This window comes from Fusarium mangiferae (assembly GCF_900044065.1).
Source record: "Fusarium mangiferae strain MRC7560 genome assembly, contig: FMAN_scaffold004, whole genome shotgun sequence".
Taxonomy (NCBI): domain Eukaryota; kingdom Fungi; phylum Ascomycota; class Sordariomycetes; order Hypocreales; family Nectriaceae; genus Fusarium; species Fusarium mangiferae.
In genome coordinates, this window is record NW_024573924.1 from 2,184,029 (window position 1) to 2,210,110 (window position 26,082).

At 49.9% G+C, this 26,082-nt stretch overlaps 3 protein-coding genes across 3 annotated transcripts; all 3 read right to left on the reverse strand.

The window, feature by feature from the left end:
* Nucleotides 1-26: 26 nt before the first annotated feature.
* FMAN_09255 (uncharacterized protein) lies at nucleotides 27-3,125 on the reverse strand (the record flags this gene model as incomplete). The annotated part of the gene is made up of 4 exons (XM_041830076.1): nucleotides 27-172; nucleotides 222-896; nucleotides 1,652-2,758; nucleotides 2,837-3,125. The coding sequence occupies 4 exons, from the start codon at nucleotides 3,123-3,125 to the stop codon at nucleotides 27-29; spliced, it is 2,217 nt and encodes a 738-aa protein (XP_041680775.1).
* Nucleotides 3,126-15,621: 12,496 nt separating this feature from the next.
* FMAN_09256 (uncharacterized protein) lies at nucleotides 15,622-18,330 on the reverse strand (the record flags this gene model as incomplete). The annotated part of the gene is made up of 2 exons (XM_041830077.1): nucleotides 15,622-15,899; nucleotides 15,957-18,330. 2 exons carry the CDS (start codon nucleotides 18,328-18,330, stop codon nucleotides 15,622-15,624), a joined length of 2,652 nt encoding a protein of 883 aa, XP_041680776.1.
* A 4,359-nt stretch (nucleotides 18,331-22,689) lies between these two features.
* Nucleotides 22,690-25,421, reverse strand: FMAN_09257 (putative GMP synthase; the record flags this gene model as incomplete). Its single annotated transcript, XM_041830078.1, has 19 exons — nucleotides 22,690-22,709; nucleotides 22,767-22,958; nucleotides 23,020-23,056; nucleotides 23,110-23,302; nucleotides 23,374-23,411; nucleotides 23,466-23,509; nucleotides 23,656-23,709; nucleotides 23,761-23,831; nucleotides 23,891-23,921; nucleotides 23,975-24,130; nucleotides 24,193-24,251; nucleotides 24,308-24,345; nucleotides 24,401-24,564; nucleotides 24,615-24,728; nucleotides 24,791-24,919; nucleotides 24,972-25,000; nucleotides 25,052-25,233; nucleotides 25,285-25,323; nucleotides 25,377-25,421. The coding sequence occupies 19 exons, from the start codon at nucleotides 25,419-25,421 to the stop codon at nucleotides 22,690-22,692; spliced, it is 1,635 nt and encodes a 544-aa protein (XP_041680777.1).
* Nucleotides 25,422-26,082: the final 661 nt, after the last annotated feature.

The following is a 26,082-nucleotide window of genomic DNA, read 5'->3' on the forward strand; positions in this document are numbered from 1 at the left end:
GGGGGCCAAATAGTCCAGGGATCGGTTTATTCGTCGTCTTCCTTCGCACCTCGTCGCATGCGTTCATTCCATCGCCTCTTACCAGCACGAGTTTCATAATGAGGGGCAACAGTTTTGACGTCTTGCATGACACTCTCGATAGCAGCACGGGTCTTGTTGCGGTAGCAGTCCACTACAAGTTGTTAATAATCAATTACCAAAGAGTGCTTGTGACAACTTACATGCTCGCTGCAAGAACACGGTCCGACCCGCAAAGACTCGGCTCTGCAGCCAGGCCATGCGGTAGCCAAGATCATTGAGACGGACTTCCCTGCCCCGGGTCGACTTTCTCATTCGAGGAATGGCAATCTCGCCTGAGGATTCGCCCATGGGAACCTTGACCATCTCCTTGCCAGTCCTATTAACACCGCGGCGGCTAGACTCACGGCCTTCGGTCTCTTCAATGCCATCATCATCATGATCTTCACCAAAGAAACGTGAGCCGGTGGCACTGGGGGGAGGACTTTGCATTTCCCGGGGAAAGTAGCTGCGGGGGAAAACACTGGCACCCTTGCGAAAGCTGTCGGGAATCTCATTAGTATCGACGCCCTCGAGGGTGACCCTGACCCGGAGACGAGATCCGCGAACGTTGTCCTCGACAAGGATAAACTTTCGCTTCTTAGCTTCAGGGATATCCGGGAATAGATCGTCAGGCTCATCAGCGTTGGCTTTGCTGTGGCGCTTGGCTGGGACAGCGCCCCCAGAGTGAGGAGCCATATGAGACATTGGCGCACTAGTGGGATAAGGCTGATTATTGTACCCAGTAAAGACATGGGCTGGTCTCACATCGTCATTACCTGATGGGTTCTGACCGGTAGGGGCTTGGTGGTGATGGTGTTCGTAGGAATTGCCATCGCCTATGAACATTTCTTGTTAGCTTTTCTCCAAATACAAATTCAGTTCGTGAGTGCTTATGATAACATGGCGTTGATGGGATGAGCAGTAGTGCCTGCAAATGCAAAACATGACCAAACCCAGAGCATCTAGCTTCAGGGATTAAAGCAGAACGAAGGGATGAGGCTTGCAAGGTTGATCTAAGTCAGGCAAACCAAGACAAACGGTAACTTTTAAAGCCAATTGGCAGATTGAACTCGTCTAAGAGTCGCGAAAACCCAGCAGCAAATCAAACTAACAGTAGCAGCAGCAACTGTGCAGGCGCGACTTTATGGTAATGTACAGAACTGTGCCAATAAACAAACAAAGAGTTCCTCATAATCCCTCGAGAGCCACTGCGGCATGCTGTATAGATATAAGTAACATCCGCCCATGTCGTCTTTGACAGGCAGTGAAAAGACAAAGAAAGGAGATGACAAACCCATTGCCCAAACTTTCGAACCGCGAACCGAAACAATGGAGATAATAAAGACGTAGACACAGCCGCTATGGCGGAGGAACAGATTTTGTAAGAACAGTAAAGGAAAAAACAACGTGCGTTTGGTATCAATTAATCAACACAACGGTGGTCAAGCAGAGCTTTTGATGATGCGGTGCGGTGCGATGAGTTGAGGGGTAGTGAAGGGGCAAGGCAGATGGGAGCGCGGAGGCTAAAAAAAGCCATGTGTAAACGCCGACACAAGTGTCGTTTAAATCAATCACATCTGGTGGAACATACCAACTTCATCTCCTCCACTTTGTCCTGTACCGTCAGGGTGAGCTCCTGGCTGGTGGTGGTGCATTGGTTGACCCATGCTGCCGAGACCAGGTTTGCCCATTGCGGCGGGACCAGGTCCCATGGGCCCTGGACCTCCAGGCATCCCTGAAGGCCCGCCGGGGCCGGGCATGTGAGCCGCACCGGGATGCGGAGAGGCTTGAACCTGTTTGCGCTGGTTCATCTTTGCCATGCGTCGAACTCGTCTGCTGCGAAGTCGGGGATCTTGGTTGCTATTGCGCCAGCTGTCGACCGCTCGCTGGATAAGTCCTCGCTTGCCTCTGAGAGGGATGTTGAGCTCGGCCAAAGCCCAACCAACACGGTTGCAGTCGGTCTCGTACATCAGACGGTTACCGCGATATTGGTCCTTGGGGCAACATGCTCGGGGGTAGACGCAGTTCTCCTGCTTGAATTCTGGCGATAGTTCGTCAATGTTGACGGACTCAACATCACAGCGGATGGTGTACTCCATCTTGACCCTGTCCCGAGAGTACTCAAAGGCTATCCACTGTACACCGTTACCGTCCTGTCGGACAACGAGAGGGGTTGTGGCGGGGATAGGTCCCGGTGCTGCGCTTGGATTGACACCGGGCGTGGTATTCCCTGGGCTCTGCAGTTGTCCACCGTTTTGAGGGTGGTGAGCCTGCTGCATCGGAGATGACTGAGGCTTCTGGAGCTGCAGAGGCACCTGAGGTTCGATTTTAGGCCGAGGACTACCGGTCATTCCTGCGTGCGCATGTTGTGCAGCATGCTGCGTCATTTGGTTCTGGGGTGCGGTTTGAGACATCATCATGGTGGGCTGCGATGTCATGGACTGTTGGGGGTGCGGCGCATGTTGCGCATAAGGTGAGGCGGCAGCTTGAGGAGGCATAGTTTGATATTGGTTCTGCGGCTGGTAGTACATAGATTGTTGAAGATGCTGTGATGGGGGTTGGCCGTAGATGCTTCTGTGTTGATCATGTTGCGAGGGCGATGCGACTGAGGCAGGGGAGTTGGATTGAGGCGTATGGTAGGACATTGGAGGGTAGGGAGGTCTCGGCATTTGTGCTGCGGCCATCATATCGGAGGTATCTACGTTGCGTAATGTAAGTGACTGTATTGAAACGCGAAGTTCGAAAACGGGATGTTTTCAAGCCAGCAAGAACTTACCTGCGGATGTGTATCCGCTTGTGGCACCAGGTGTGCTGTAAGGGCTTGGATGGTTGTAGTAGTTGAGGTTGTCCTGATTGCTAGGCGCCTGAGCACTGGTTTGATAACCTGGGGGGAGCGAATGCGTAGATGAGTACGCGCTTGGATGCTGCTGTTGTGGCGGTTGGTGAGGTTGAGTGTGATGCTGCTGGTGAACTACACTCGGGGGTCGCGAGTGTTGCAAGTGTTGGGAAGGCGGATGACCCTGTTGCTGGTGCTGTGGATGATGCTGCATAGAGAGAAGACCCATTAGTCAGACATGGACGTGACGTGTTTAAAAAAAAAAAAAAAAAAATGAAGCTATAAGGCACGGGTCAAAGAAAGAAAATAGTATAAAGTCAAGGACGCGTTGGTGTTTTATTTTCCCCTTGCCAGTACCCAGGTCTGGGGAGCTGGTTTAAGTGGATGTCCCCTGGTGAGGACTGGGATTGCACGGGTGAGGCGGGCTAGGCTCGGAGTGGTAATAATGATAAAGCAACCCGGTTCTCGAGGGCTACAGCGAAAAACACGGGATGGAGGGTACCGGGGTGTGGCTATACCGCTTGGCTGGATGTGGTTGGAGAGAGATTGGCAATTGGTACCTTCAAACTGTCTCCGTCTCAAAGGTTAAAGCTCGTGTGCCAGGGACGAGGAAAACAGAGCAGGCCTTTGGGGCGCCAGAAGACAAGATCGATCGAACGAAGGGTGTGCTAGAGGGTGGGCGACGGGGGGGAAACGAAGGGGCAGGGGAGCGGGTATTTGAACCAAGATTGCAGTATGGGGATGAGAACAAGGTATGATCCCAAGTGGATAATGAAAATGGGCGACTGGACCATGGGTAATGAGCTGGTTAACGGGATGGCAGACCAGGCAAGTGCTCAATTAAGATGCAACTGTTGAGCCAGCGGATAGGAACCAGGAGTACGAGGCTTGTCTGGCAGTTGAGCGGGCGCCACCAGGTCAGGGTTCAAGTAGAGTAAAATGCTGTCAAGAGGGGAGGGGTCTGCCTGGAAATGGACAGGGATGATATGAGAGTGCTGCAAGTGTGCCAGTCCGCGACGACACCCCTGTCGCAGGATTCCCCAGGAGCATAAATTACTTGGGATCAAGAGAGCGGAGCGGTGGACAACTAGTGAACGTCCTTTGAGAAGTGTTCCCCAGCTTCAGCAGTAACAGGTATCAGCCTGCAACTTGCAGTACAAAGCGCACAGCAGCGGCACACAACGAGGAGTGGGAATGAGTGCAAGTGGTGCAAACGGGGTGGTGTGTCTGCGAAAGCTCAAAACCGACTTCAAGAACCGGAAAAGAACTGTGCAGCTGTGCACCCATTCAGATTTCAACCCATCCAATCCTCAGAAAAGGGGACAGAGGGGTGGCCACGGGCTGGAGGATACGGGTAAGATGATGAGGATGCACTGCTGGTAGGTACTTGTTTCTCTGTACCTGCAAGTCGAGGTACTCCGTACTGCTGCGTAGCGTGTGTCGGCAGCCCAAGCAGATGTCTCCGGGGAGGACAACGCATGGAAGAAACGTGACAGGGGTCGGCTGGGTTTGATTAAGTGGCCAATGGTCGCCTCACCATGGCGCCCAGAAAGGAGCAGCTGCCCAATAGGGAACACGAGAACCGGGGCTAGCCAACGGGCCAGGAATACACCGGGATTGGCTTTTCCCTGGTGATCCTATTTTGGCCACAGGCGGTGTGGGTAACGTCTTTTCAACCGTCGACTTTGATGGTCCCATCTCCAATCCCCTGCTCATTCGTGCTGGCCCGCCCCCAAAATGGCACGGCTAGAGCCTTGAGCTTTAACTCGACTGACGCGCAACGGTCACTGACTGCGGGAGTAATGGTGTAGAGAGTTCCGTCCGGGTCCAGGTACCTGCAGAGTACCGCACGTTGATGCGCGAAATCTCGCGTATAGGTGCTTGTTTCCTTCTAGATGAACTGAGCCCTTGAGGCTTGCGACTGTGGATATTGCAGCCTGCTCCTGCAAGAGGCCGCTTGCTCGACATCAATGCAGTACGTCGCCACTGGTGTCCTAGTGGTGATGCTGATGAACGCAGTGAAAAGGATGCATGTAGACGAGCTTGTGCGTTCAGTTCTTCACGTCGCGTCCTGTTATTCCCTCTCTCGACTTTTGACATTTGATGACCGTTCTGCCACGCCCTGAATCAGGATGGGCAGACCAGTATCTGCAGCCCAGCGCCCCACTGGAAGATACTGTACAGTCTATACCCACTTAGAATAGTGCGGTCAGGGTCGCCAAGCGTTCGCTATTCTGGTGCTCTGGGTCGCGTATTGTCATCTCAAAAAGAAAATTAAGACGTTTCTCAGCTGAGTTAAGCGTCCTTCTCGGCGTCTTTCCCAGGCATCATCCACCGGGTCCTGCTCCGCGCAGCCGCGGCGCGTCACTGACGAGATTTGGATTGTTTGGTGTGGTGGGCATTTTGGTCGACAGACTGACACTTGCACTCTTGTGTCGCCAGCCTCGCGACCGTTAAGTGGATAGCAGCCAAACTTTGGCCTTGGTGGCGCTTCTGTGGCACCTCGAAAACCCAAATTTTGGGTTTCGTGATTGCTAGCAAAGCGCAGTTGTACCAGTGTCTGCGCAATCCCGTTGCGTCCAAAATATGGCTGGATGGCTCGAACAGAACGGTGTGGCTAGTGCATGCGAGGCCACTGGCCGTTTCCCTCAACGCGGTCGTTGAGAAGGATGTCGCAATGTTCCGTCTCAGCCTGGTCCGTCTCCCATTTTTGGGGTTTGAAATGAGCATCTGGTCAAGAAGGCTGGACCTGTTCACCCCCTCCCTTGATCCCTGTGACGGCCCCGGTCATGGTGAAACAAGAGATACCCTGCTCAGTCCACCTTCAAGCTCCTGACCTGGTCAAGCTTGCGACAGGCATATTGCGCGGGACGCATCTCGAAATCTTGGTATTCCCGGGAACTCGTAGCGACAGACAGGCCTACTCCAGCCTTCACTTGATGCTGGGTCTCCCAGACGCGTCGGTAGCCTCGACGCGAACAATGTCGATATCATTTGATAGTCGTCATTGAAGTTGCCTAGTCATAGTTTTGCTGAGGCAATATATTCCAGGTTTTTGCACACAAAATACAAGACAAACATAACAATAAGAAGTGATACTTACAGGATGTATTCCATGCTCCTGCTTGAAGTTGCCCGGCATTTGGCGACTCGACGACATACTGACAGTCATGGGGAATGATAAAAATCGTCAACGGTGCTGTCAAATGCTTGTCGTTAGCAATCTGGTGGGTGAAGCGGAAGCGCAGTTTGAACCAGCGAGACTAGGTCAACACAAGTGCATGCTCTGCTGGGATGTTCGTTGCAGACCATAGCCAAAGTGGCGTGATTACCAGTCCCGTATAAGCAGTGCATTGTGCGTCAGATAGAGCTCCGCCAACCAAGGTCATCTGCTCTGGACCTAAATGGAATGGAAGGGATGTGCCTTCAAAGAACAAACTTACCAGAGCTTCCTCCAATTGTTGTGGGATGCCAAGTGTCGTTCGTTGATTTAGTCGTGATTGACGAGTGAGACGGCGTGGCGCTTTGAGTCTGAAACAGAGTCGCTAATCTAGAAGGCGCGGCATGTCAGTTTGATGAAATAGGATAAAAATCAACTCGGTCCTCTCTGCATTTATTTACGCTGGTAAAAGAATTGGATGCAGGCAATAATCGGACGGTCGTCTCCTTAAGCCATGCAGGAAGCCACTAGTAAGCTTCTGCGGGCCCTAATTTCGTAGGAGAAAAGCGACACCGTAGAACAAATACAGCTCTGTGTTTTTTGCAACTGCAGCGAGGAGCAAATGGACGATAAGATTCGACGCACCTAGTAATCGCGTTTGGAATTGTGTAGCAACAACGACAAGCAGCGGCTGTGATATCTCTTGGAGGTGGCACACAGGAGGTTGTTGGTAACGTTTTCCACGTGCTGGTTCCAGGAGCGCGGATCCCTGTCAAACTTTCAAGAATTGCTCAAGAGCCGCGACTATAGTGCGGTGCCCGGTCGGTTTGTTTGTCGCGATGACCTTCTTCGAATTGATATGGAGATGTAGTTTGATCACTACAGCGCATGGTCTCGTGTCAGTCCAGATATTGCTTCGCGATCGTTTCGAGATGTTCTATGCAGGCTGAGCATGCACACGTACCTTTTTTAGACGGTGACATCGACAAGGATGAGCTCTGTAGGTAAGACACCCTTTAGCTATGAGCGTGTGTTCGCAGAGTGGTCTGGCAACTGTCAGAAAAGGCCAGGGCTTAGCTGGGACAAGGTGGTTAAAAAGAACAGCAACAAGAGATCAATGTAGCGCGGCCCTGCAAGATATACTGCCCCAGCCCTGGCAGCCGACGGTCTCTGGGACTTTAGTCATGCCGGGGCCCTTAATTACAGGGCGTGAACCTGAGTGAAATCACACTCCTGACTTGGCCTGGCTTGGGACTTGGGCCCGGGAGAGCGGCTTCTGATGCTCACTGGGCAGCAATCACAATAAAATGAGCGGAGACACGATATCCCTTCTTCGCGACCCGAGCTTGCTGTAACGCGCTACCAAATCCGCAAGCCTGGTTCGAGCAAGACAAAGCACTTGATCAGTGTTGATGTAATTACTGTTGTGCCTGGGCCCAAAACGAGCAAGATTGGGAAGCAAAACAAGATCGATGGCGGCCATGTGAGGGCAGGGGGCGGGGAGCTGCATGGCGGTAATGACTAACCTACCTTGCCTAGGTATCAGAGGCACCAAAGAGAATCCCAACTGGTTCTGGTTGTGGAAGAGTACTGGCTAGCGCAGCGTATCCGGCTTAATTCGGTACCTGTAATTATTGGTCCCTCAGGCTAACTGAATGGACCGTTGGCAAAACGAGACGTCGTGGGCTTCGATGACTGTAGTGAGTGGAACCGTTGCCTGTCAAAGAGACTTGGGACAACGCTAACTCTGGTCGGTGCGGGAAATGGGTGAAGCAGGGACTGCCTTAGTTGAGTTTGTGACGAAGCGGGAAAACAATGGCCTAAATAGTAGATGACTTCCCCTTGTATAAACAGCATCCAGTCCTGTAAAGACAAATAAATACCTGGGGGCTTTGCTTAGGGAATAAACGACCGGCGGTCTGGCCACGGTCCACCTAGTTATGCGGTGTTCAGCTCGAGCACGCAAGTAGTTCAGTTCAGGTTGTCGGTGATGCTATAAATGTTTCCGTCCCTTATCGGTGATCTTGTGGAATGTTGCTGTGCGAGACGCAGTGTGAGATTGGTTGCATACATATGCTTAGATCTTCAAATTGACCTAAATCTTGTGGCAGCACGAGCCTCTGTGGCATGAGTTCGAGGACAAGGGCTCAGGCAGTCCACATGGATTGCTGCAGATTGATGATCTTGACATGGTCACACGGGTGCTAGAATCGGCATCGGGATGACCAGCATTCGCGTAGCTAGGCACAACCAATCGAAACATTGCGAGTATGTGGATGTTGCACTGGACGATGCGTTGTGCGAGGAGTGGTTGGTTAGGTATTCCTATGGAGAGCAGAGGCACTGGCTATAGATGTTGTCCTTTCTTCTTATTGCTGCCTGCCGATTTTAATTTCGCTCCTCCCCGCGTTATGTCAGGATGACAAAGGAATACATCGGTGTCTAAGTTATTGGCATTTTAAGCTTTGAAACGGGTGGACTGAAGCAGAGACAATTTGAGGTTGGCTCTGGTCGTTACCCTCTGGTGAGACCAGTCTTCCACCTCAAGCCACCGCGTTAAACTTCTCACTAATTTAAGACCAAAACGCGCACCTGGACGGGATAAACCATTGCGTATGTGGCAACTCTCTGCTGTGCAGTGTTTGAGCGGTCTGGGAAATTCACGAGCAATTTGAATTCTATACTGGGTGACATGGCAGAGTTATATCCCGACAGATCTACTCCTATCAGGCTGGGGGGCTTGTGATCGTCTCGTGGCCCATACTATAAGCTTGTAGCTGCTCTTGAGCATGTCCCTTGTTGTTGTCAGGTTTGTTCTTCTAGAGACATTCTCTCCATCTTCTTTTTGTGCGGCCAGGGGGGGGGACCCTGGCAGCCACCCTGCCTGACAGAGCTACTGGTATGCCACCTGGCTACTCGCGGGAGTACGTGCAGATGACAAGCCTTTCAAGGGGCAGGGTTCAGCAGAGGGCAATGGATCCGGAAAATAAAAGGTTGTACAGGGTAGGCAAGGCTACACCAGTGAGATACCTATTTTGGGCACATATAACGAAAGAAACATGACAGAAAACATTCAGTATGTAGATAGTATAGTCACTTGGTTATTATTACGACTGTCGGATGTTCTGTCCAGTATCATAGCAATATAGGTACCTATGTCGGGTGGTCCGCGAAGGCCTTACCAGACTTTCGATTCTGACAATGGATGTTGAACTACCTTGAGTATGGATAGCACCATCTGGTGGTGAATCAGTAGCGATGTAGCCAAGCAAGAAAGCAAGCGGATTTTCCAATTCCCACACAACGCATAGGCAACTACAAGGTTATCATCACACTCGTCGAACCAGCATGACCAGACTGTCCCAAATGCATGCAATATGCGACCGAGTTCCAAGTTGAGCATTGCATCGTGATGGGAAGCCCCTGTTTAAGGTTCAACGTCCAACGGTCAACCTCAAAGATACCGTCGTTACCCAACCCGGTAATTGACCTGAGTGCTGGGAGCGGGAGACCAGGGTTGTCGCGGGTGGTCCGTCGACTCGGAGTTGTGGAGATGGTCCATGGGGGAAGATGGAGGGGAGGCATGAAGCTCAAGGGAAACCCCTTGCCAGAGCCCGCGGCAATGGATGACCCATGGCAGTCTATAGTCCATGTGGCATGAGGTAGCTTAAAACCTCGTGCACAATGATAATCGAAGGTGAAGAGCGAATACACAGCGACAACGCTGGGCATGACTTTGAACATGAGCGACCAATACCTCCAGAGAAACGCAGGCTGACGCTGCGTCAAATGTAGGGACGGAAATTTTACTCAAAACGACGCAATCAATCAAATAAGCGACCGACGTTACGAGATGACAATCCGAGAGGCCACCAACACCAAATTTAGTATCGAGATACCCACTTGAGAATCAACCATCATGAATTAGGAACCACCAGAATAATGGCTATTCTAGTCCTGGAGCAGAGATGTCCCAATCTTGGCATAGGTGCCGCTGATAAGTGAGCCTTAGAAAGAATTATTTAGCGCCAGCACAAATCACAACTTAATATATGCCTGTTTGTTCATTCGCATTATGCGCATTCAAGCCTGGGAGAACGTGCATAATAGGTTACACTGGACTCGCCGCGACGAAGGACAACGTAATACGTACACGGCATGTACGAACTTGGTGCAACAGTGCATCTCTTTCCTGGATCTATAACATAATGGACGTTAATAGAGACGCCGGTGGGTAGCGGTGAATGAGGTGAAGGGGGCTATGAGAGGTACCTAGGGGTGCAAGGGAGTAGGTACCGACGTGTATGTACCTCGATGTAGATATTCTCCAACATCCTGCCCTACGGAAAGCATGACGCCCACGCTCCTGCCAAATCTCATGTGAGTTCGACGGCTTCGAATTGTGGCTCTCTCCTTCGCCAACGGCTTAATTACAGGGAAGGATGCCCCCACCCGAGGCAAAGTGGTGGCTTGGAACATGTGCCGCACTTGGACAGCCTCCCGCGCCTTGTTCCTGACTCAAACATCAAGGTTTTGGACCAACATCAACAACGACGACGACATCATCACCATCACCACAACAACTTTGAGGTCAGACTTGCGAATCGACATTCAGCAGCCAACACATCAACATACAGGGCTTTTCATCCGCAGTTTCATTGCAAGATCATGTCCAGACCTCTCCAGAATATGGGTATACCATCTGTCTCGACTTCGTACCTAGTGTCTCTCGAGAGCCTATTAGAGACAACCACCATCGCTGCCCTACTACTTACTGTACATAGCTTGTCGTTATTTCGCCAGCTGCCAACGCCCAGCGCTATGTATGGTGCTAGCCGTCCCGATGCCTCATGCAGTGCAGGTGGGGAGTGGTGCACAGTCTGAGGGACTTCTGGAGTGATGGTGTGTGTGAAGCCTTGCTCTGCAGAAGTTACTATTCCTAACTTGGGCTCTAGTTAATTTTAGGATGCCACTAAGTCGCCCCAGAGTCAAACTCATCAACATCTCATTTCCCATCTCATGCACGGCTGACAACCTGTGGTCACCAACCTCGGCCATCGCGTTACATGCTTGATGTCGAGTCTGCAGTTCAAGGGACCTTCTCACTTTGCTCTAGTGTCGATTGTGGCATCTTCAAAGAGCATGCAAAGTAACTTACTGCACTGACTTGTGGACCGATATTCCCTGTGGTGTTAATCCACTGAAGCAACTGTCGAAAACAACATGATCACTTTTGCATTACAGTCCATGATTGGAGTCCAAGAAACAGCGCAACGGCATCACCGCCACTGAACCCGTGTTCCCCGCTGCGCTCCGAGGCACAGCCGAAGGACATCAGGATGGAAGCTGGCTTCACACTCAGCCCACCTCGGAGTTGCAGCCTGAATACGCATCCTCATTGTATGTATTTGAATGTATTTGATGAATGCATATCACTTCCTCAAAGCCATTGTACGTCGTGCCTGCTCACACACTCCAATTCTGCGACCTCATACCATTAATTATCTGAACCCTGTCTGTCGCTATCGTCAGATCTGGCCAGGGCCTTTCATAGATCCGCGATTTCTTGACACTCGTTCGTCATGGGCTTGGTTTGCGTTTGATAGGCACCACCTGTCAACATGCACAAGGCTGTCACAGACCCTGACCCGGAACTGCCATACACGATGTACGATCAAGGGCCCAGAGGTGCTGTGCCCAGTTGTCGCCGCAAGCTAACTCACGAACCTCTCGACGAGGTCTTGAGCCATCCTCGCAGCCCTACCGCTCAAGATTGATCTGGGCTCAGGGCTTAAAATCGTATCCTGGCACAATCTCGGGATTTATGAACCAGATTGTCAACACCTAACCTTCAAACCGAGAGCCATGGTATTAGCAGACATACTGGGCTATTTTTGAAGATCCTTAACGAGCAAGAACACCATTACACGCCACAGATTAGTTGAGTCACCCCTATCTTTCACAATACCCATCTCGGAACCGTATACGACCAGACCAACGATAGTTATGATACAATGTCGCGCGCGCCAACGACTTTATCTGACGAGTCTTTGCACCTTCAATCTCTTTACTGTAGTTACGTCCTTCGTTGGTTCCTACCGACCCATGTCTGGAATGTCGGTCAGGGATGTGAGCCCACACTCAACTCGAGCGACTACCAGCCGTTGTGGGACACTGGGACTCTGTGTCCGGCTCGACCAGGGTCCGCCATTTCCAGGCACAGCCAAGATGCACAGAAGGGGTGCGCCCGTCATCCCCGGACAGGGGTGCTTCATAGGTACATACAGCACAAGTATCCAAAAAGACTAATCGAGACGACATCACCGGCAAGGGGTTCCGCTTCCACGGTGGTTCGTGGGAGAACTTTGCGCGTAAAGACCTACAGATAGCCTCCTGGAGCTCTGTAACCGAATTTAAATTTCAATGTGTAGCCGAGCTAGACCCAAGCTCCTAGGGAGGCTCTCTTCCTATTCATCAACTCAACTGCCGGTGTTGTTGGCGGATCCACCTGGGCATTGAAGAAAAACAGCCCATACTTCCGATTGAGATCCATTCGTGAATATGGAGCATGATTACTTTACCTCGCCTCAGGTTAGTTACCTTCGCATTAGATTAATGCTGTTTCCATGTGCAGTTACACAACTACCTCACAAAGCCTCTCACACAAACAGCTTAGCATTAGCGTGAATGATTGATACAAATAAGTATATACTACTATTTCATGACAGAGATAGAAAGAGGCCAACACCTACTTCAGACTCATTGACAATGACATAGGTATCTTCAGGAGCCTTTTGTTACCTCATATTCCCAAGACAGAAAGCATTCATTTACTAGTACAGAGGCAATTGGACGAAATGCTGATGGGCGATGACACAAATCCGATGTTGACGCACACCTATCAATATCACAAGAAGCTTACAGTAATCAAGGGTCAGGATATAGAGTATCTCTACTTAAACGCCGTCGAGGACATAGACAGTTACTGTCCCTCACATCAGTGAATCAAAGGACAATTGATAGGAGCCAGAGGACCCATAGCGAGTCGAAAAACCTGGTCACGTTGACAGGAAGACTGCACCGGTACGGAGTACGGAGTATGAAGAGGCGGCTTGGGAAGCACAGGAACCTTTGGAGTCAGTAAAATCGACTCATACCATCCGCAAAATTGCATGCATTGACTATTCATTCGTTCTACCCAGCCACTACCGCTAACTGAGATAAGCTTGAAATCATATGAAGCCCGATAACTGTCCCACAAAAGTTCTGATGGTATCCTTTTAAGCACAATCATGAGGATACAGAACTGCAAGCATGTGTTGTGGCCCGCCGACTCTCGTTGGAGAAGCTCGTTCGTACCGATGGCAAACGAGAATCTACATACATATCTGTACATGCTAACTAGCACATGGTAGGGATTGCAGGTCCTGTCAACAGCTGCTTGGAATAGTAACCCCTGCCATTTATATCCCGTGAGATCCCTGACATGCTGCCTGTTTCCCCACGCGGCTGATATCTTATACTAGAGACGCAAAGCTAATCTTCAAATCCATCGTGGTTGAGACTATTGCCTCTACTCCGTACCAAGAAAATGCATTTGGAGGCGGAAAATATCCGCCATCTCCTCAAAAATGTTGAGACATGCCATTTATTAGTCTGGAAGCACACGACACGGCTCATTGGCCGGCTAGAGTCGTTCAAAGCCACGCAATGTGATAAGATGGGGGAAAGGGGTACAACAACTTGCAATTCCAGCGACCATTCGCGGTAGGCTGCTGGCTGGCCTCTGGCCTTTCTGCCTTTGTCACAGTCTAAAATCATCTCCGAAGGGGTGGAGATCTAGACGTGTCATTCTTTATTTGTCCCCGCCACAATCAAGTCAGAGATCGGCGGTTGGGCGTCGTTCGCTCCCCTTGGGACGTGGCTGCTGAGTTGCTATTCTTGGGATGAGTGGGCAAACAGTACATAGAGTAAAACATTTGATAACTTGACACCGAATGGCTTGTCTTTGTCTTGTGCCAGCTTGGAACGGTCACGACTCGTGGCAGTATCATGCAGCCGCCAAGTCCGTTTTTATACTTTGAACAAGACTAGGTCATCCACTAGGTGCTTCCACAGCCGGAAGTGGACACTTGAAACGCATGCATTCTTCATCACGGCTTCTACTTGTCCAGCTCTGATCTCATGTTGACTCAACACCCGCACACGATGTAAGACAGCGAGTGGCCTTTGTACACTTCCTGCCACCTCCATTGTTGTCATAGAGGTGTCCGAGCAAGTTCAGTCACTAGGCAGAGCTTCTTAAACCCCAATTATATGGTCGTTTCGTGCACAACACCTGGTTGTTCGCACATTCGGGCCCTGATCGCGATAGTCAAGTTACGGTGGTAGCTTCAACTCCCTGCCCAATTTTGCACCGCCAATATGTGATGAGTGCAAACAAATTACCGTAAACGGGGCAATTTCAGAGATTTGACGTTATTGAGAAGGGTGAGAGGGGTCGGTATGATTCAGCTTCATTCCTCTCATGCCTCTACCCGTGCCTGGCGCATCAAGATACTTGCAGGTAACATCACATCCAAACGTTCTGCTTCAGCGTGGAGGTGTCAATCAATGGACGGTCTTTTCGTTCATGATGTATCAGATAAACTACGGGTAGCGGCTTTGAGCCCAGACTAGGACGTCGTACGACATACTGTGCTGGAGGAGATGGGTGCTCATGGCTCGAGCAGATTTTTGGACGGTGAAGGGAATGAAACTACGGGAGCCAGCATAAATGTGACGAGGAAGCTTTCCGTGCGAAGCCTCGACTCCCTCTTTCATCCTGATGCGGGCGCTGGCATAGGTTATGGTTCTTGTCACGACTTCTGTTACCATACGAAGCGGGCATTGGACTGGACGCATCTTCTGGGTCCTCCAGGATGAAAGGGAATTAGTTGAACTTGTTGCTGCTAACTCGGAGGTTCGTTCTCATACTGCCGTGAAACATGAAATGGACCTGGATAACAAGAGCAAATACGATACCCGTAAACTCCTTAGTTAGCAGCCAAGAAAGCCTCAACCTCTCCATCGCATCTTAGCCATCTCTTCAACATTTTGCCACTGTGGGCACCCGATATGAAATGTTGCTACCCAATCTGCGACCTGCCGTCACTAGTCTTCTTTCTCCAGTCTTCAAACTTGGAGACAGTCTCGTGCCGTTGCAACGAGATCCTCGAGGCCGAGATCTGAGAAATTGGCGAGTCGACTGTGGAAACTCTGTTTCTTCACTCAGAACTATGTAATCATACCAGTATGGCCATGGCGGACGGGTGCCAAAGCAATGCAGAAATAATCTGAACCAGAATGTATTTTATCTTATCTTATTTTATTTTATGCCTGTTTATCCACAATGCGTCGCTAAATTGCCCGATTTTTATGCCTCATGCGTGATGTGTGATAACGCTCAATATATACCTGATAAAAGAAAGCCCGTCATTGGAGTCATTCGATGCAACGCTTAAATACTCGATCAAAACATTCAGCCATAGATAGTGGTATGGTGATTTCAATACTCTTTCTCTCACTAAGCCTCAAGCACGGGCTCCCGTTCTCGCTGAGATCGGTGGTGGTGGTGATGATGATGGTCCAAATCCCTTGACCGGGTGTCATATTCTTCCTCATCTCGGTGACGCCTGCGTCGTTCACGGTCGCGGTCACGTTCACGGTCACGGTCCTTGTCTTCGTAGTCTGAAGAGTCATCGTCTCGATGGCGGCGATGACGATGATGTCTTCTCCTGTCATCCTCGTCGCGGTCACGATCCCGATCTGTATCACCACCATCATCGTCGCGGCGACGTCTCTCTGTTTCAGAATTAGCACCAGCTCAAGCCAAGACTGAAGCCTGAACGTAAAACGTACCTCTCAAGACTTGTGTGGCTGAGGCATATGCCTGAATTTCCTCTTTGCTAAGTACTCGTAGTACTATGACAAAGTCATCTCTGACCTCGAACCTCTCTTTGCCAATGGTCAAAGCCTCAGGGTTAACAACCTTGCGGCTGATCTTGGTCCATTTTGCACCTGCAGGTGCTTCTCTGGCTTTCTTGTCTTCCTTGTGAGGTGCAACACCTTCACGAATGGGATTCGGCTCCTCTGGAAAGCTAACCTTTGGCTGCTTCAAAATACCCTTGAGAGGCTTCTCATCCTTTTTATCGCGAGGTGGCGATACTACACGGACTTGTTTGTCGTCCGGGATGGTCTGCTGGGATTCGCGGCCACGGGGTTCTTCTTCAGGATGACCAGATGACTTGGAGTCGGGTGGTGACCGGGAGTCTTTGGATGGACGAGCTTCTGTTGCTGTTCTTGTTTCTCGAGTAGGTGAAGAGGACTGTGACTTATTTTCGACCACGACCGGGATTTCCTTCTCCTTTTCTTTGTCAGTGGTCTTCAAGGCTGCCAGTTGGTCCTTGAGATGCCGCAGTTCAGAAGTATCATTCGGATTGAAGGCATTTGAATCGCGACGTCTCCGAGTGGACTTTTTGGCTTCGTCCGAATCAGACGACGAGATGACGGCTTCAGTGCTCTTACGGGGCTCCCCGTTTCGACGACTGGTCTCTCTGGAATCACGATCCTGGTCACGCTGCCTTGATTGATCACGCTGTCGTGATACATCTCGCTCCAAGATTCTTGGGCGTTCACTTTTCATGGAATCTCGCCGCCTGTCACGATCTCGGTCTCTCTCACGTTCACGTTCGCGTTCGTCATCAGAGCCTTTACGTTTGCCGGGATCTTTGTCGCGTTTGTCGTCATCTTTGACGGCAGGCACAAGGCCTACAGCAGTCGCAGCAATACCCAGGCCAGTAGCCACCTTGTCACGGAACCGAGTACGCTCCTTCTCGTCATCATCGCTCCCTTTCTTACTCTCACGTCTCTCACGGCGAGTGTCTTTGGAATCAAGCCGGCCTCGGCGTCGATCATCGCGCTCATAATCAGCATCACGTGGCAAGTCTTCATCTGATCGCTTTTTCGGTTGTTCCGGGCGACGTTCACGGCGATCATCGTGCTCGTCAGCAGTGTCAGTTCGGATGCCGAAGCCACGGGAAGTAACCCTGTTATCTTGGAAGTATGGTGCCTCGTATGCGCGCTCAGGCTCATAAGTATGCTCAGATTCTGGCTGATCACGAAATTCTCGCATTTTTCTTTCGTCTTCCCGGCTCCGATAGTAATCATCGTGATGCGAAGAACGGGGTGGCCCCTCTTGATACAACGACACTGGCCGAGGTCGTCTTGTGATTTCCGTAGTCGCAACAAGGGGAGTTTCCTGTTTTACCACTGTCGGTTCGGGGGTCTTGGAGGGCATCGGAGCAAAATCCCGTGGGCTTTCGTACCCTCGAATCTTGTCAAACCCTCGTGTACTTGGTGGAGGACCACCCCGGTTATCGTATTGCCGATTGTTTGGGACGCTAGTTGTGCTTGTAGTTATGTAGTTGCGACTCAAGTCTGGGCTGGTATCCACGTTGAACGTTCGCTGATCAGCATTGTAGTTGATATTCGGGCGGTAGTAGCCACGGTCAAAACTCTCACGTCTGCGAGTCCTCGCAGGGCCTGAATGATCGAGATCGTAGCGAACCAGTTCACCGGCATTAGTGTACTGATAACCATCATCCCCATAGTCGATATTACTAGAGCTCTGGCGGGGATTGTTCTGGTATATAGCAGAATGGCGACTGTTGCGGTAAGGGTCGTCGCGTACCAAGCTGTTGCTACGGTCTCTGCTGCTGCGAGCATAAGTGTCGTTTCCTGGCTGATCGGCATAGGAGCGGGCTGTGCTGCGTGAACGTATAGATGAGGCAGGTTGTGTATAAAACTGCCCATCGCTCGAACGGTAGTCATCCCTCAAGGGACTTCCGGGGCGAGCATTGGAAGAATGAGAACTCGTACCGTTGGCGCGGTCCTTCTGGGTGGTCATGACAATTACTGGGGGTCGACTGGTAGAATCTAGTGTGGAGGACCGCTGGGAGCGTGTGACATCCCGTGTAGTCGGTCTGTGTGAACGAGGGTCCTGAGTAACGGCGTACGTCCGGGTGGTGGTGTTCGGGGTTGGTGTTGTAGAAGTAGTTGTAACATATCCTCGTGGTGTTGTCGAAATGGGCTGCTGTCGGGTCGAGGTCGGCATGACGTGCATGTCACCAGCGTACAAAGAAGTGTAGCCAATGCTTGATGGCAGAGAAGTTCTCGCATGGTTGGCAAAGGTGGCCGCTCGTCCCGAGGACGGATAGCGATGACGGTCCGTCATGATGACGTGGGGCTACACAGGATTGCGAAGCCTATCTGATCGCCGAGCTGTCGAACTATGTGTGCTGTTGTGAGCCAGCTGCGAGGGAAATCTCAAAGGTACGAAATCGGAGGCGAGTCGTGAGAAACGTTGGACAAAGGACGATGCCGTGGAGAAAAGCGGTAGCGTTGGGACGCCAGACGTTGGACTGGGTGGAGGCAGCCGTGGCGTATCGTTCCGTGGTGCAGGATGACGGCAATCAACCTTACAGTAGGTAGGTGTAGGTACTTTGAAGCCAAGGCCACGTGAGGAGGGGTCGAACTTGGTCAGTCCTTGTCAGCGTGGACCGGGGACCAAGTAGCAGGGTCAGGTAGGGTAATGTCTGATATTATGAACAAGACCCAGGATTCGTTTTGCGGCCAAATAAAATGTCTGGTTACCTAGTTCGAGGCTTGACAGGGAATTTTTTTTTTTTTTTTTTTTTTGTTGTTGTTGTTGTTGTTATCGATGCGCTTCTGCTTAGAGTGGTGGCGTTCAGATCGGATGACACTGATTGAGATGACGCAGAGTGACAAGTAACACTGCGTTTCAGAGGATGTAGTTGAAAACAGAGAACAACGAGGACAATTCTCTGGTATAGAAAAGCCGAGACTGCAATTGAATGCACTCGGAGCTCAGCAGGCCGATTGAAAGGTGAAATGAGCGAGACTCAGGCGTATATAATGAAGAAGCCGGTTTGCGAGGACTATCTTTAGTATACTGAATGGTTGGGGCTAGTTCAAGCAGTCGGTCAGCAAATTTAAAGTACGAAAGTGGGATCTTCTAGTAGATACTTACAAATCGTAAATGCTGCTATGAACAGAGTCGAGGGAGGATATAATCGAGCTATCAAGGCGTCTTGAAAGACAGCCCTTCTTTGTTCTGCTCTGTGCGTGTGCTCTCTCTTCTTGTACGAGGGTCCACCACCGAAAAGGTGGTCAAGGTGGGGTGAGGGGCAATACCGAGAGGACCAAGAATTATGGAGAGACTGGGAAGAGTTGCAGGGAGAAGGAAGAAGGAAGAAGATGGAGGAAGAGACAGTTGATGGTGTTTGTTTTGCGGGAGTTGAGGTCTATCTCCTGGAACAAGCCCTCGACAACTCAAGGCGCCGAGCAAAGTAGCAGACTATTTCACTCCGCTATGGGTAGAGCAACTAAGTTAGCTGCTCAGTGCTAGCAACCCCTGATCAGTAACTTATTAGTAGAGGGTTGTGGGAGTACCGATGACGATCGATGCAGTGGCGTGGAGAATGGTGACCGCAAGCTGTAAACGTTGACTCAAAGTTCCTATGCAATCGTTGTCTTCAGAACAGACCAGGTGTGTGTAATGATCTCGGTAAGAGCCAGAGAGCGAGTCCCCCGCAATTGTCAGCATCAAGAGCAGGAGTCGGTAGCCAAAGCTATCGAACTAAGTTGAGGGTTGTTATTTACCCGGTTTGGCCCTTTTGTTGCCGTACGGGCCTCTTCCTAACAGCACAATAGTTAGACAATTTCTCCTCCACAGCATCTACATTTTATCATCTCGACAACACCAGACATTGGCTTGTAGGTACCTTGAGAGTATTCAATATTCCGCCGTTTCTGAGCGGAGTTTCAGTAGCACTTGCTCAGCCTTCCTCGGCTTCTCACCGGGCTTCCTAACTCAATTGAGTGATGGAATCTCTCAGTGTTTGGGCTCTTAGAGAGCAACAACGGGGACAGCCGACGAGAACTTGAGCCCGAAAACTCAGATGCCCAAACCTAACCGTATGAACAAACAACCTTGATCCCAGGCTTAGGCTCAAGGTCAGGCTCAGGCTCAGGCTCGGGCCTTGGGCTGCGAACGGGTCCACTGGGGTAGTCGTTGATACCAGAGCGGGATGCTTAGGTACGTATCTATGAAGCGATTCTGGTTTACGGAGCAGATTTGGTGGAGATGAGTCTTTCAGGCTTCGATGTCAGGGACAGGGACCTCGTGAACCCTTGAATTCGAGGCGAATAGTCCCAGACTAAGGCCAAGGGGGCTGTCAGACCCGAGCTAGAATGTTCAACCGTGCTGATTCTTGAATCATGAGGCTCTGCAACCATGTGCCCATTGAGCAGATTGGTACAAGATTGACGCTAAGGATGAGAGAGAGTTTTGGCGTGGCAACGTTGACTTTGGCGTTTGAATGGCGCGATGGTGGGTTGTGTAGTCTGGCGGACAATGACGTCTCGCCTTGGGGGCTTGTTTGGCTTTTAGAGTTTTAATCTGCACCGAGTCCTGTTATTGTTGCTCGTGCAATGGAATAGCTGTAGTATGCTGCAACAAGAATTATCGATAATAGTGACAAGGAATAGGAACTTCAACAGATCAAGCCCCTTAGGCTGTTGCTGAGAGTGAATTATTGGATGAGAGGACGGCCTGCCTCTCCCACGCTCTCTGTCTTTGGCACCTAACTGTTGGTGCTGGAAATGTAGATCCGAGCGCCTAGATGAGTAGGAACAAACGAGACACAAATAAGGCTATACCCGGCCGTAGGGCGACTCGTTGAAGCCTTGCCAGTGTTAAGAATAAATAAATTGACGATTTGTGCTTGGTCCTCGGCTTCGGTGAAGTGTAAGTGGTGTTGTTTCTGTGAGATATCTGATATTTCACTCTTCAAAAGCAACGAGCGATGCCTTTCTTTTAAGAAAATATAAATTGAGGGTTTTGGCAAGTTGAGTTGGGCACAAAAGAACCGCCAAATAGGATGGGACTTCTGGCATCAGACAGCCACGTTCTTAGCATTGGCAAGGCGTGTTGCTCAGTAAACCAGAGAAGCTCCTTTGTGGCTGTTCTATTTTTGTTATGCGCGTTTGTCGAAAATAATAATAATAACGATGATACAGAAACTAGCAGTTGTCCTATTGTGATTTCAGAAAGGATCGGGTTTGAAAATTCCAGTAATCCTAATAAGGGGTGACAGTCATCACCAACAGAATCGTCTCCCAACTTCATGCCATGACTGACCGATGACAACGAAACGTTCCCCTTCATCCAATCACTTGTGTCTCTATCGGCATTTATGCAACGTCTGCGCTTGGGCTGTCCAATCGCAAAACAATGACATTTCCCAATACATGTCCCAAACGCCTACTGAGACATTACTCGTTGGTGCTGGTGTATCGAGTCAGGGAACGGGCCTCTGTCAAAGCCACAGCATTGTCTTATTCGATAGATCCCCTTGGACATATCAGAGCCCGCATCAACTTGCAGATGTCATCGAAGGTTATGGCGGTGCCTTTCACCGACCTTTTCAAGTTGCGGGAGATCTAGATGATTCGCCTTCCATCGGTCAAACAGAAGGCTGAAAGCCCTTGTAATCTTGAGACAATGGAGATCCATCAAGAGGACAGCCCGAAAACTGTGCCCCATGATCCTTGATTTTGTCACTATGATGTGAATATTCAGGTCTTCAGGTGACAAGTGACAGAGCCTTGCATGAAACCAGATAGCCTCCCATTTTGGAATATCGGCTCCTTGACCTTGCTGCTCCTGGCCACTCTATTTCACGGAAAATCCTATCACTCCACGTATTGATCCTCTCAGGAGCTCGTCTTGATCTGCCGCTGGTGGCGGACATCAATGATGACAACGACCACTGAGGACCTATAGACGCATCTGTGAAGATAATGACTCCACGGCCGCGGTTGAGCTGCTTCTCGATCTTGAAGTGCTGGTCTTTGGCTATTCTGAGGCAAGGCTTCTACTCCAACTAGAGGGTCTGTGAAGGGCTGTTCACAAACGCGTATATATCTATACAATTCTGAAAAAGAAACAAAGTTATGATACGTTTTGATCAGCCAAGGGCATCCTTCTCACAATACGGGGCAAAGTGCCCAATCAATACTGTTCCATAAAGGGATAAAAGGGGCAGTGGTGTCCATCTGGCTGCACAACGCTGGTCTTGCCGAGTATATTACCCCAGAAGTAGCATTTTAAAATCTGACCTTGAAAGAACCGTCTCAGTAACCTCATCACCGGTCGTGGAGCCGGATGGCTTGAACTGAGTAAAAGTGGTTACCATGTAACCTGAAGAGACCGGCGCCAGTAGTCTCAAAAGAAAAACATAATCATTGAATTCATGAGACTACGTAAGGTAAGTGCTATCCTTGATCAAGACTCGGAGGTAATTTGTCCCGTCACTTAGCCTGGATTGACTTCCATTGCAAAGTCGCTAGGGCGTCGAGTCAAGTCGTAACCTCCTACTTCGCAGATCCGCAGTGCAGACACCTATCCCTTTTTTCGGCAAATCTATTCCATCCGTCTAAACGCCATCTCAGGTCCGCGCTAAAAGGGCAGCCTGGAAAATTCTTCTCTGAACTCGATCGGTGAGCAGTATCACTCTAATTCAATCGTTCCTGTCGGTCTGTTAATATCACAAGCATGCGAAGGAGAAGCATGCAGGAGGCTCTCACCTGGAGGCTTAGACGTGGTGTCGTATACCACCCTCGCGATACCATCGACTTCGTTCACAATGCGTCTGCTAATAGCCTTGAGAAGACTCCACTCGAACTCGTAGGGCTCAGCACTCATCATGTCCAAGCTGGTCACGGCTCGCAGAACACAGATGTAGCCATACGCTCTGGCATCACCCTGCACACCGACGGCTGTTGACGAATGCGAGTCAGATATCGATACAAATTCATAAAATGCGAGAAAAGGGGTTACCTCTGTTTGTGTCAAGCGCGGCGTAGGCTTGGGTGACCTGGCAAATCGATTAGTAAAATTTCTCTCAAATGATAGGTGGTCGCGTCGAACCTCGTCATAAATTCCAGCCTCGCGGATCATGGAGATAAAGATGTGGTCCGCCTTGCGCACAATTTCGACGCGTTCGCGGGTGACTTCGCCGATGATTCTAATACCCAAACCAGGGCCAGGGAAAGGGTGTCTCCCAATGAGCTCCTCATGAATCTGCAGTTGGCGTCCGAAAGCCCGCACTTCGTCTTTGAAACTATGTATTGTTAGCGATCGTGACAAGTGATGACACTCTGATTAGATTCGTATTCAAGACTAATCACGTACAGTTCTCGGAGCGGCTCAAGAAGCTTGAGGTGTGCCTCCTGTTGTTTATCAGTATCTTCCCATTAAACTGTTGGAAAGTGGGCGCAACTTACGCCGTTTTGCATGCGAGCAGGAAGACCTCCCGCATTGTGGTGAGCTATGCAATTGTTAGTGTCTATAACGCCATTCGCGAGGTGCATAAGAAGTCAGGATCAAGGGGTTTGCCTCGGTGTTCAAAGCAGAGGTGTATTTTTCCTTCTCGTTCTCCCAACGACATAACAAATGAAGAATGGTAAGACTTACATTTGATGGTGGAGCTGGCAGCTCCCTTGAAACTCAAACTTTCCACAATATCCGCTATATCGTGTTAATATTTTCGATTCTTGTTGAGCAAAGTTAACAACTGACCATAGAGTGTTCCCTGAAGGAACCATTCGACCTTTCCGGCAAACGGTGTGTTTTCTGCTTCCTTCTCGATACTGTAAAAAGAAAATTAGTTAGTCTTCCGCGGTTCAGAAGATGACAAGCATATGCTTACCGGAGTGCCTCAATTTCAAAAAGATCGATAACTTTGTCTGGGGTCAGCATGGTAGGCTAGTCGACTTCCAGGGGTAAGTCTCACAAGTCTCTCCGATAATCTTCCTCTTGGCTTCTGGCTCCGTGACTCCTGCAAGACGGCTGAAGAAGAGATCAGATCCATCCACCACAGTCAGGTTAATCCCCAGGTGCTTGTCCAGAGTTTCCTTGACCTGTTCGCATTCATTCAGACGCATCAGACCTAAAGCACATTAGAACATTGCTCGTAAGGCGCAATTACATTGTTAAGCATGAAAATCTCACCAGTGTCCACTAGAATGCTCTTAAAGCGGTCTCCAATTGCTTCCGTCAATAATTTAGCCCTGATAAGTGTCAGTAAAACAGGTTCGATACAGAGCTTTTGACCTGGGTATCATACGCCACAGTACTGTCAACACCTCCGGAAACAGCTCCGATCTGCGAAGTAATTAGTAAGTTGACATAGGACGTTGGGAAAGATAGGAACACATACAACCTGTGCTTTGTCGCCAACCAGCTTTCGAATTCGAACAATTTCTCGCTCTGAGAAGTTGTCCATCTTCCAGTCCGCTCGGGCACCACAGATCTTGAGAGCGAAGTTGGCGATTATGTCAGTTCCCCGCTCTGTGTGCGAGATCTCGGGGTGGAATTGGATGCCTGTCATCTTATTAGTAAAGGTTGGCGACAGCTTCATAAGACAGACATACCAAAGACAGGCTGAGAATCGTGAGCAATACCAGCAAACTCGCTGTTCTTGGTGGTGGCAATGGTCTTGAAACCATCGGGTAGATGAACGAGCTTATCAAAGTGACTCATTACAACTGTAGTCAGAGAACGTTAGATATCATAGCCAGGCCAGACGAACAAGGTCTGCAGAACGAACCATTCAAAGAGTCTCCCAATCCCTCGAAGAGACGGTCAGCATGGTTGCCAACCTTACGAATGGCCATCGAAGTCTCTCCGTATTCACGGGCCACGCCAGGTGCCACATTGTTTGGGTTTACTCGCCATGCTGGATAGCCGTTAGTCAATAATCACTCGAATACGCCCAGGGGGCGTAATACCAATTAGTTGACAGCCATAGCAAACTCCCCTTCATGGCACATTAGCAGTCTTGTCATCATTCTTTTGGCGTTCAACGTACAACACAGGAACTCCGAACTCGAACACGAGCGGATCCACGTTTGGTGCATCGGGAGAATACACGCTTGACGGACCCCCGCTAAGAATGATCCCAACGGGTTTCCAGGAAAGATCTTTGAGCTTCTGAGTACATGGTAGCATCTCAGAGTAAACTCCAATAGATCGCAGACGTCTCAAGATGAGCTTTGTTTAATTAGAGTCTTATCACCCACATAGCAGGAGTAGGGAACAAACATGACTGGTCTGGGATCCTAGATCCAAGACGAGGACGGTCTTGATAGCATTGGTCAGTACTACATCGGGATTTGAGAATTTTTAGTCCTTACATCGAAGGTAGCATGCGGCGGCGCCGCGTCAAGTGTTTCGCTCATTTTTGGAAGAGATTTCTTGTCAAATCTTCAGGCACGATAATTGTAAGTGGTTATACTGGAGGGACAAGGGACCTTGCAAGCATCTACGCGAAGCGAGCAATGTATAACTAAAAAAGAAAAAAAGAAAAATTCTATTTGGCTGACTCATCTCCATACAGCCCTACCGATGTTAGTACCGGTATCGCATCAAGGTGGTCAATCTTTATGAAATCCCGTTAATTCCCGTAGGCACATACTCTTAACCGTGTTAATCATTTAACCGGTACCTAGCGCTGCCGAGTCACAACCACTTTTCCAAGCACTCCGACTTCGTTAGACGCATACCCCGGTATTTTATGATTGTGACACAGAAACAAGCCTCTCATAGTGAGCGATGACAACAGCGCTGATCTATAGTAGCAGTTTCTGGCGACATCTTATAATTGAATGGCTACTTCGCACTCAGCGATCGAGAAAACATTCAAACTGGTCTGTCTATACAAATTGGTTAGGCCAGCTCAAGGGAATCCCAAATTTCTACTGCCGTCTCATATTACAGCACCTTTTTAATAGGCGAGAGAACCAGTCACATTTCTACTCATGGGGTGGCAAGTCTTGCTTGAACTGGTTTATGCTGGTTTTGTGTATGAGTTGCCGCAGGGCCGCGCAAACTCAATGCGAA